Source organism: Larimichthys crocea, chromosome XXI, assembly GCF_000972845.2.
Source record: "Larimichthys crocea isolate SSNF chromosome XXI, L_crocea_2.0, whole genome shotgun sequence".
NCBI lineage: Eukaryota > Metazoa > Chordata > Actinopteri > Sciaenidae > Larimichthys > Larimichthys crocea.
In genome coordinates, this window is record NC_040031.1 from 20,477,672 (window position 1) to 20,489,873 (window position 12,202).

Sequence of the window (12,202 nt, forward strand, 5' to 3'; positions counted from 1 at the left end):
ATATAGACTATATATAAACAACAGTAACATTTGTTGGCAGAATAAAAATAAGACAATAATGCAATGGATAAAAATAAAATAAATCTGGTTGACATGAGGTAGGTGCATATATTATACATACAGTATAAAGAGCATACATATTGTGTGAGTTTTACATGTTTAAAGAACAAAAAGTGAATTTAAAAAGTGAGAATAAATAATAGTATACATCTACTTCTGTTTATTTTTAACAAGGCTCCATGATAGCCATGTAGTGATCCCACTTTTATTTGCATTAACTGCATAAATGTGACTGCATTGTGATTGGTTCGCCCATCCCAACCCCAAAACAAAAAAAAACAAAAACAGGTTGTTTGCCCTGAAGTGACCGCTGGATGGAGGCCATGTTTCACCCACCTTTTATTTACCACTAATCTGGTCACGCAGTTGAAATCAACAAAGCGCATCTCCCCCCTTCGCTAGACGCCGAGCCTCCTAAAAAACCGTGGGCCTCCAGACATGGCCATCTGGCGCTCTGTAGTAAAACGACAGGCCCCGCCCCTTTGCTTACACTCTCCAATGTGCCATAGCAACCGGGGCCGAGCCCCCTGTTCCCGCGCAATGTTCCCATCCTTATAAGGCCAGTAGAATGCAGACGCACGGACACGTCACACGTCGTTTATGTAAATACTTTGATTGAAGAAAAAGAAAAAAGCCTCCGTGCCCTACTCTGAAATGGAGGTGTGGATACGACGCATGCGCACTGTGTCCACAACTAGCCCCCTTCGCCCCTCCTCCTCCTCCCCCTCCCGTCCACAAGCGCAGACATCAACAAGGGAGCGGGTTTACTGATGCGGGTTGATTTTCATAATAGTCACATCGTAACGACGCGTTATAAGGATTATTACTTTCTGTCGGCTTCACGCAACTTGCAACAAGGTAAGGAACGCAGCCGGTCTGTGCGTGTTTCTGCGGGTCTTTTGGTGCTTGAAGGTTTTTTTTTTAGGTTTTTTTTTAAGTCTTAGCTGTAGCTTTTGAGAGGTGTAATTCAAAACAAGGCTCGAGTTCACTCTACAAATGCTGTTTTTAGGGTTGAAGTTGATGTTTAGGTCTGATTATTAACAATTTAAGGAAGCGGGGAAAGTGGAAGAAAGGCGAGATAAACGCAGAGGATGGGCTTCATGGATGGCTGTTGTTATCATTGTTTGTTTCAGTGCATTTGGCTGTTTGGAGGACTCCTATTACCGACCCCAGGCGTTTAACTAAAGTCGGTAATTGTTGAGGGTTTTGGTCAGAAAACTACTCACATAAACGGGGTTAAAGTCCCTCACATCGTGGTTGTGGTGCGCCTGCAGGATACTCCACATTTACGCCTGCTGAAATAAGCCAAGTTGAATCTCTCACGCCCACCCGGAGCACAGATGCGCCTCAGCACGCGGCCGCTGCTGTCAACAAAACAGCTCCCGCAAACACAAACTGTGCGTGAATGTTTTATGAAACTCACGCATGGCTTAAATAAAAATATATATTGTTTGATGTAAAAAAAAATAATAAAAACGGTGACTTTTTTGAGATGCAGCCGCCTTAAACTTCGTGCACATGTAGTTGGAGGACTGTTGCAGTGACGCGCCTGAGGAATAACAAAGAGTAAAGATCAAATTACACGATTATCTGTGAACGGCTCTGCCTTCAGATTAAAAACTGCACGTTTTGCTTTCGAAACGTGTTCTTCTTTGCTCGATCTCACTACTTAAAATGAACGTGGAGGGGTTGGAAAGTCGAGGCATCGTCGAGCAGAGGACGGTCATCATAAAATGGGTGCGCATGAAGCAGGTCGTGTGGCATGCCATGCTTCCTCGCTGGAGTGGGCGGTGAAATTGGCGACTTGCACTTTTCTCTCGATGAAAACAAGTGCATTTTCACGGTGTCTTCTTTTATTTTGAAAAGCCGACGTGTTCTGCTTACAAGTCCTTACTGCTTTCAGGCTGATTTTTACACTTTACTTTTGAATATTGCAGTTTTTGCGGAAAATCGCATCACACCCCCTTCTCCACACTGCCTCCGCCTTTGAAGTGTGTTGCCATGTTGCGTTGCGTCACGTACTGTATTCTGCTGCAGAGATCGTCTGCAGTTTACAGAGGAGATACTCGCAGGCGAACACGTGGTCGGCATTGTAACATGCTCCAGCGTACATGCACCGAGGCTTTAAATTGCATTTGTACACCTCTGATCACATGTTTTGATAATTTATTGCATATCTGATCCATAGTCCTGTGATCTAATTTGAGTTGTATGTTGCATGGTGCTGCTGCTGTCTGTTATTTATACGCTTATTTGCATGTTTCTGCAAATAAACTTCCAGCAACTGTATTTACATTAGTTTTGTCAAAAGTATTAATACTTTGGAAATACTAAGAAGATAATTAAGTGCACTGCTGCGTTAATAGCACAATACATATTATCAGTAGTACTCAATGAGACAATGAGAGGTGCATGGCATTGTATGGATTTCAGGATCAGTGTCATATTGAGCAAGGTGAACCAGAAATGGCTGCCACATATCAAAAAATGTATTAAGATCGTCAATCACGGCATATCAAACTTCATTTTAACCCAAGGCTGAACATAGAAGAAAACAACATAGAAACAACATGGAAGAAAAACTGTATTATTACTGTTCAATCAACTGTTGGAAAGCAGTTCTAATAATATATTATAATAATAATAAAGTGAATTACCATTAACATTATTCAAATGTTCAGAGACTTTTTCTGTACCATCGTTTTGTGCAAGTTGTTAATTTAAAAAGAGGAAAATTATCCTGATTTATGTACCAAGGGCTTTTTTTCTTTTTGCCGTAGGCTATATCGTAAGGGGTATATTAGTATTGTATGGAAGTTAGTCTCTGACACTGACTCACGCTCCACCCACGTGCATTAACGTAAGGTCTATTGACTGTGTGCACACCTTTTATTTTACATTTTTTTAAATAATAATATACGTTTTGATAAATATCTTGCACATTTTAATATTATGCATACTGCACGGACTGCACAGCTCTTTTCATTTTAAAAACATATAGTTGCATCTTCCAGTGCTTGATTTCTATCTTCCTTATATTTTTACTTTAATGTTTGTTATGCACAAAAACACAAAGACAAAGTCCTTGTATGGTGAAAACCTACATGGAAACAAACCTGTTTCTGATTAAAATTCTGGACTTAGGCAACCTTAATATATATTGATTTTAATGACATGTCATTAAAAATCTGGCTGTTAAATTTGCAGGACTCTTGTATTATGTATTACTTATTTTACAGACTTTCATTATAATGATATAATAAATAATTATGTATTATAGTAGCCCGAATCAACATATCAGATATATGAATTCACCACTGCTGAAACAAGTATACTTTCAGCCATTCTTATATAGTTATCTGCTTCTCATATTTTCCCCACATTGCCCAGCCTTCAATACAGTCAGATAAAACCAGCAGAGTGAGAGGTCTTTGGTTATTCCTGCTCTCTGTCTGCTCTCTGTGGCACCGCACTGTCAGAAGACCCCGAGGACTGATGGCAAAAAAAAAAAAGAAAAAACAGTCTGGGGGGCGCGGCTCGCAGTTTTGCCGCAGTTGAGGTCCACATGTGCTGTGGAGATCACATTTTTGCCTAGCAACATAAATCATAATTCCTCTGCATAATCGGGACGCTCATTGCATTTCGAGTAATTTCCCCTGGAAACGTTTATATATGTATTTTTGCATTTTTCTGGAAAAATATTTCGGAGTTTGGTTTTACAGATAACGCATCATCTGCAGCCTACAGGGTCGGACCATGTGCGTGATTGTATTTAGAGTTTCCAAAATGAAGCGTGCATCCTGAGCGCGTGGTGACATGATCTGTCTGACACGCTGTCTGACTATTGACCTACTTCCCCCCCATGTGGGTCAAAGCGCAAAGATGCTCCAACAAAATCCCTGGATTTTTAGTACTCTCTGATGACAAAACACCAGATTTATCGTTATCATTAATATCATTCATGCACTTTAAGATGAACTGGTAAAATAAACATCACCTCTGATCTGAGCCAGAAATGTAGCTGCAGCTGCAGCTGCAGCTGAAGGGAGGTACTGCAGTTAACACATGATGCACACTGGTGAGAGCCTGAGATGTTAATACTTTAATCATTTTTTGTGCATGCAGATGTTTGGCTTTCATAAGCCAAAAATGTACAGGAGTTTGGACGGATGCTGCATCTGCCGGGCAAAATCTTCAAGCTCTCGTTTCACAGACAGCAAGAGGTATGAGAAGGACTTCAGGAGCTGTTTTGGGTAAGAGCCACCGCTGAACATGCCGGGTTTGGACAGAGACTTTTGTCTCCATGTCATTTAATAATAATAATAATAAACTGTAATTATCTTGCAGACTGAGTGAAACACGATCTGGAGAAATCTGCAATGCCTGTGTGCTCCTGGTGAAACGATGGAAGAAGCTACCCGTGGGAACCAAGAAGAACTGGAATCATGTAAGTTTGTCACAGTACTGATATTATGGCTGAGCTACTACTTTGTTATGATAGGACACATGCATTATGCAAACTCATGTCTTCTCCTCTCTTTCTTGCAGGTTGTTGATGCCAGAGGAGGTCCCAGCCTAAAGATAACTTCCAGGCCCAAGAAGATAAAGTCCATCTCCAAGAAAGCGCGGCCGAGTCAGATCAGCAGGCTGCAGAAAGAGCTTAAAAGAAGCAGTAAGTTTATGTTACATGTTTAACGGTGCTCACTCGTGTTCTCTAAAGTCATACATATCAGGTGTGTCACATCCCTTCAACGTTTGCCTCGTTTTTCTCACTAGATTCAGATGCCCACAGCACCACATCCAGTGCCTCTCCAGCTCAGTCTCCCAGCTACAGCAATCTGTCAGACGACGGTTCAGATACTGAGCTCAGCCCGGGATCCAGCCGCTCACCTGTTTTCTCATTCCTGGACCTAACTTACTGGAAAAGGTAAGTCAGACAATAAAGCACTAACACCTTTTTGATCCTCTGACGCATTATTCAGGGTTTGGAACGACACATTGCAGCTTGTTTTGTCATATTATGCATTTTCTTTCATGCTCAAAGTGTAAAGGTGTGAGGTCGGTCCTTGAAAGCCTACACAAGTACTCCACCTACACAGTTGTTTTCACTTATGGTAGCTAATTAGATTGTTTGGGCATGTACAGACTGCTTGATGGACAGTCCACTCACCCTTCTGTTAATTCACACCTCCATCTTTCATAGTTTGGTGACATCTTCCAGCTTACTAAAGGTCTAACTAGGCGAAGTAATTAAAATGATCTGAGTGGGTGTGTGGGGCCTTTAATGTTGGGTCAAAAACTTGAAAAGATGATGTCTGTTACACCAGAATTAACTGAATAAATATGATGGGATCCTTAAATAACATTTGCATCACTAGTTAATGTTGGTAGCAGTTAAAAAACCTGTGAGCAGGATTTTATGGCATCTAGTGATGTAGGTGCTGCAGTTATCATCATTGCATTTTAGTGCAGTATAGTTAAAGCACGTAAAACACATGTTTAATTGTTTTAGCGTTGCTTTACACACCTGAATATCGACAATGTGTCCTGTTTTGCCCAGGCAAAAAGTGTGCTGTGGAATAATCTACAAGGGGCGCTTTGGGGAGGTGCTCATCGACCCCCATTTGTTCAAACCGTGCTGCCGCAACAAGCAACGGCAGCAGCAGCAACAAGAGGAGGAGGAAGAAGAAGAGGAGGAGGAAGACGAGGAGGAAGAAGAGGTGGAGGTAGAGGAGGGCCCGGTGGGCGTGGATGTCGTCAGCAGGCAGAAATCCCAGGCGGAAGAGGAAGTGAAGGAGATGCCAACGTGTGAGGAAAACGAGAGAGAGTCTGCTCAGCTATGCGTAACCATGACAACGCCTCCGAGTAGGAGCGGTGTGGTGGTGGTGGAGGAAGGGTGGTGAATACAAACCTAAAGCTCCTCCTCCCTCCTCTTGCACACATCTCTGAAGAAATCTTGGGGTGCAGTTTTTTTTTTCTCTCAAAGCACTTACCGAAAGAAGTTGCCTCAGATTGCCTTCAATCATAAAGCAGCTGTAAATCCTTTGGTCTTCTCCATAATAATGTTGTTTTTTTTGTTGTTTATTATTTTTTAAACGGTAACTTATGAACTGTTGTTGTTGTTTTCCACTTTGTCTCTTATTTTGTATTTAATATTCTCACCATCCTGATGATGGGCCGTCATCCGTGATGTTTTTTTTTTTTGGATCAACTTTAGATGAAAATGCTGGAGCTCAAGTTTGCTGGTACATTTAAAACATTTTATTCCAAAATGCAATAGATCCACGTACTTACAGAAAAAGGTGCTACTTGAAATTCATCACTCAACAGTTCAGCTGATTCAACTCATTCTCAACGTGGATATTTTATAAGCATATATGTTAAGATGACTAATATAATGAGATTAGTTTGGGTTTTTCTTTGTGAAGAGTAGATATCTCTTTTTTTTTAAATCTCGTTTTGGAATGAATGACACTTTATATCAACAGAGCACAGACCTGTACAGTGTCCCTTTGTGTTTGTGTTTATTCACATTGACATCCTATCAAAGAGTTTGTGTTTGTAGATTGGATTAGTGTCTCTGTGTGCAAATGTGGGTCCCATTTTAAATAAGGCCTATTCACAGCTTCAACAGCAAATACACCAGCCTTAATTATGTGTCACAGACAGTGCTAGTGTTAATTCTGGATTGGTATTAAGGAACAAAAAGGGACAGTAGCTATATTTATTGTGGCCTCAGCAACACATAGTGCATTTTTGCATGAATGGCAAGCCCACTCATCCAAAAGACGTAATGATCTGATGCATGAGTCTACTAAAAAATTGCATGGCCTTATATAAACTGTAAATCTTTTAATCTTTTATTTTTTTGGATCCATTTCTCTGAAGTTTTAACTTATTTTTATATGTAAAAAAAAGAAAAAAAAGGAAAACAGAAGTTTCTTTGCATAATAATACCACACAACACAACAGTCAAAACACACAATCGGTCTATAGTCTATTCAGCAATATCAATATCAGTGATTTCCGGCATTTCCTGTGTCAGTATACGGTAAAAAGACTTTATACGAGCTGAAATTCTATGCCATTGCCTCTTCTATACCACAAATGTGTTGTGATATATAGCCTAATATTACTTTATTTATCAAATTAAAGCCAAAGCACATTGAAATTCACCCAATGTCAAATCAATGCAGGTTTTCTATGGACACTTGTGCTTGTCCGAGGTCATTTGTATGTATGTTTATGGTATTTTAAAAAGAACACTAATATGAAATTTCATACATTTGATGTTGTAGTTGGGAGCTGGGAGGGTATGTTGTGTACATAATGGGCTGGGTGAGCTGTATGGCTCCTATATGGGTTTGATTATTTATTTATTTCATATTTATTTGTATCACTGCATCCCCGCTTAGAAGTGTAATACTATGAATTCTTTTCATCTTTAGCTTACGCGTAGTATGGTTTTGTACATCAGAAATCAAATGTAATTCTCTCGCAGGTTTTGTCAAACATTGCGCTGAATTACTGGATGTCAATATTTGTGAAATGTTGTTAAGTATTTATTTACTCATCAGTTGAGTTGCGTGCAACCTAACTTATTCTGTACCATCACTTTGGATCTGTATCATACTGTAGACTGAAACGATTGATAGATTGCAACCAAACTGTGCTTTTTCCTCTTTTAGCCTGTAGCTTAATGTTACAGAGTAGTAGGATACTTAACTCTAGACTTGCATGTACTGTTGCTATGCATTTACTTAGCTTACAAGTTAGACAAAGCGGTTTTGTATTTTTTATACACCATGTACTTTTTTTACTTGTCCCTTAATAAAAGTAATTTTGTGAGTTTTCTTGAAGTATGGAGTGTGGAGTGAATTTATTGAGATACAGTTGAAATCAAAATAACATTTACAGTGATTTATAAATAAATAATATGTATTTATACAGTGGCGTCGTTAGGCCTGTTTTAGGGCCTAATAGACTAATAAATACTAATAAAAACTACTAATAACTAATAATGTCCTCCTCTGTAAGTCGCTTTGGATAAAAAGCGTCTGCGAAATGCAATGTAATGTAATGTAATGTAATAAATAATTTCTCCTTCAGGCTTAGCCCCCCCCTGTCCTTAAAACCTAGTGACACCTCTGTATTTATATATCAGGCAATAAACTATAACTGAAGGGTTAAAGTGAATTCTCAACATTTTAGAGACAATGTGCCGCTCCAAGGTCCAGAGGCTGCATCACTTTATTCAATCATTTGATCAATTCACATGTACCCCAGACTGCTGTAGTTTAGTGTACTTATTCTATGATCACATTGGTTGAGATTAAAACAAACATATATATGGGTTCAGGGTAGTACTCATTTTTCATTCTGTGCAGCTTCCATAAAAAAAAAAATTGTCTTATGTCAGATTGAAGAAAAGGTTAATGACTCTGAATTACAAAAGAAGGAAATCTGAGTTTGGTTTGATTTATACAACATCCTGTAGGTTTTAGTCTGGATTTGAACATTTGACATTTCAGAGGGAACAAGGAAGGAACCAGGGTGTACTTAATTTCCATACACAATACAATACAATGCCACCAGTGCAATTATTTTTTTTCCTCTCCTATTTAGGCTTTGGAAATGTTTTAAAACACTGATTATAATGAGATTACTGAAAATGGCATATGTGTTGTTGTTTTTTCAAGAACAACATTATTAAAGTGATTCCCATAGAATAACATTTTTGCATGTCAATCACTTTGATAACTAGAGCAGTATCATATTCTGTTCATTATCTGTGCAGCACAGTCAGACTACATTCAAAGCATCTGATTGTTTATATTGTAAACACAGATGAAGAATAAATATTACTGTATTATTGTATTACTCTATCTTGGCAGATAAAGGAAGCAGCCTCTTAAAACTCATAAATCAAGGTTAAGAAATTCCAAAGACTATTGTGGTATAACTCAATCCATACATAGATTTTCTGTAACCGCTTATCCGGGGTCCAAGGGGGCTGGAGCCTATCCCGGCTGACATTGGGCAAGAGGTGGGGTACACCCTGGAAAAGTCACTAGTTCATCACAGGGCTGACAAACAGAGACAACTATTGGTATAACTTAATGTTAGGCTGTATTTAGTTACCTGTGATACTGAAAAGTATGTTCAGTAGCTCAGTCTGTAGGGATTTGGGTTAGGAACCAGAGAGTGGCTGGTTCAAGTCCGGTATGGTATAGGGTGGACTGGTAGCTGGAGAGTTGCCAGTTTACCTCCTGGGCACTGCCAAAGTGCCCTTGAGCAAGGTACTGAACCCATAACTGCTTCCAGGGTACCCCTAAGTGGCTGCCCATCTCCACATGTGCATGTTTACGAGTAAGTAAAAACATGAGTGAAAAAATGTTTTCATTAAAAAAGTATTTATCCTAAAAAAAATATTATTCTTAATAGAGTGTGTTTTAGTTTAGCTTCACATTCTGATCACGTTAATTTGTTTTTATATTTCTTAGGTTGTGTTTTTTTAAATAATCAGCTTTTATAAATTGAGATATATTATGTACAAAAATAAACACCACTTTCGTTGTTCTTGATTATATAATTTTGCGCCTGATAACAAGAAATGTATAAAAAAAATGATTTAATGTTGGTTTGAGTTTTAAATAAAGAAACGAGATGGAAAAAAAGAACCGGAAGCGGCGGTCCTATGACCGGACGTTAACAAAAACAGGGAAGTGGTTTGTTTTTTGTTTCACAGCCAGCTGTCAGATGGCTTTGGGCTGCAGATGTCGTTTTTAATCGGATCTTCAAGCAGCCAAGGTCGACACAGACACCCACCGGGAGGCCTGAGGTAGATAACGTGATCTTTGTTGCTTTGCTTGCAGTGTAGCGCACGCTAACGCTAACTCTGGTGGACTGCTCTGTGGCGAGCGTCAGCTCCTGTCAGGATTATTCTTATCCTCCTCGGTTTCAGTGCTAAAAGTGTTGATATTATGTTGAATAAGTTTTATATTTGCAGTTTTTTGTCCCGTCTCGGTCGTCCCATGGTGGAGCCCACAGCATCCGGCGTGTTCTGCAACAGGATGCTGAGCATGGTCAACTCTGAGGATGTCAACGCCATCATCCAGGCTCAGAGACACATGTGAGTGTCATGAGGCTTTGCTGAGACTCTGCACTGCTAAACCTGCGTGTGACAGTGTTGTTGACACCTGCGTTCATCCTTGTAAACTGTTACAACTGATTGTGCTTTTGTCTGAATAATTGTGAAAACAGGCTTGACGCTTTGAGAAACCAACGAAATGCTGATCAACTTCAACGGCTGTCTAATGTCCGGCTGCAGCAGATGAACGAGCGTTCCTGCTCCACACCCGCACGCTTGTGGAGATGAAGAAAGATCTGGACAGCGTCTTCAGAAAGCAGGTAAGTCACCACAAGCCCAGTGATACACACACACACACACCACACCTACCTGACCTGTGATTATTGATCTCATCTGCTTCTCCAGGACACTAAAGGGAGATTGCTAAGCAGTACCCAGAAGCTTCAGCAGTGAGTTAGCAGTTTCTTTCCATACATCATTTAAATTAAAGCCACAGTTCACCACATCAGCTTGTCTAAAGTGTTTTGTTTCTCTGGCAGACATCCACGAGTCACCCATCCTCGAGGACATGAATGATGAGTTCGACCGGTTCCCGCGCAGCAAGCCACAACAATTACAACAGCACCTCGGAGCAGAGCACAGAGTCCTGTGACACGAGTCCAGATGTGATCTCACCCACTGTGAGCAATGCTCTGAGGATCTCTCTCAAGAGCCGCCGACACGCCCACTCCGACTTCCTAGAGACAGCCGTCCTCCAGGACGAGGGTCCTGCTCTGTACCTGCAGAATAGAACGAGCAGTGTGTGGATGAACTATTTTTAAAGGGTCGTGTTGTTATTTTTGAGTTTTGTGTTGGCCTCTACAATGTTTGGTGACTTTTCCAGTCATTAATCTATCTGAGGGAGAGAGCATCACAGCCTTGATGTTAGATGTGGCTAGGAACTGTCGTGAGACGCTGGTTATGTCGGCATGCTTATTTTTCATGCCTGCACAGCACTAAAACACTGCAGATATACTTGAAGTTGTATAGTATCTCACAATAGATGTACTGTATATATCTGTTTGAATGGAGAAGTGTCTCATGAATTATGTCACTTGAATGTTCACAGCCTGAACAGTACTAGTTAAGGATAGTTACACTATCGTTACAATATTGTTCATATGCAGCATTGTTAGTCTATGGCCTCTGTTTGTTCATGCAATTAATCTGATGCTTAACAACCCCTGCCAAGAAATTGTCCTCTTCTTTTGCCTCCTCCGTCACTAGGAAGGTTAATAGTCAGTGATCAGGTCTCTGGAGCTGTCAGGGATTCAGACACATGAGCAAGGCAGGCTGTGTGAGGGGAGGTCCAATCGTTCCTTCCTGTCCATCTAAGCTTCAGTGTAAAAGGGAAGGTCCAGCCTAAACTGGACATAATTTGTTTTTCTGTCATATCATCTCAGTTTTTCAATTTGTGGATTTGAAAATGATCACCATGAAAGCACAAGAGACAGAGTAAAGTGATAAAACGTTGAAACTGCTCCGTAGAAGTGATATAATAATATTAATTCTATTGACTCTACTCTTCAAAGTTAATGGTTTAATATAAATTAATTCATACAGTTGGTTTTTCTCTTTAAGTTAACGTTCATTTGAGAATTGGAATTGTGTCTGAAAAGGTTTTTAGCTCAAGTATATGAACAATATCTTTAACAAACTGTCTTTTGTTTTAAGTGTGAGTTTACAGCAATGTCATTACAACATTTGATAAACTGAAAATGTTTTTTTTTGTTCCTTAAATTCAGTAGAAATTAAATTTAGATTTTTAGATCACTCTAGGTCTCTCAACATTCAATTATTAAGGCAATAAATAAGGTAGATTCATTGCTGAATACCAGTGAGGCATACTGAGAACTGCTTTTGTAATCTAGTACCCAAACGTCCAAGGATCACTATGTGGCAGTTAGTTTGTGAACCATGATTAATTGGAATGAGTTCCAGTGATTAACCATTTTCACTATTAATCAAGATTTTAAATGTCATGGTTTTGTATGTAAAGGCTCACTACACCTG

At 39.7% G+C, this 12,202-nt stretch overlaps 1 protein-coding gene and 1 pseudogene across 1 annotated transcript; both read left to right on the forward strand.

Moving 5' to 3' along the window:
* The first annotated feature begins 624 nt into the window (after nt 1-624).
* LOC104940447 (SIN3-HDAC complex-associated factor) lies at nt 625-7,853 on the forward strand. Its single transcript, XM_019273617.2, has 6 exons — nt 625-918; nt 4,186-4,313; nt 4,408-4,507; nt 4,609-4,732; nt 4,837-4,987; nt 5,621-7,853. The coding sequence occupies exons 2-6, from the start codon at nt 4,186-4,188 to the stop codon at nt 5,961-5,963; spliced, it is 846 nt and encodes a 281-aa protein (XP_019129162.1). The 5' UTR covers nt 625-918; the 3' UTR covers nt 5,964-7,853.
* A 2,241-nt stretch (nt 7,854-10,094) lies between these two features.
* Nucleotides 10,095-10,971, forward strand: LOC113744215 (kxDL motif-containing protein 1-like; annotated as a pseudogene).
* Nucleotides 10,972-12,202: the final 1,231 nt, after the last annotated feature.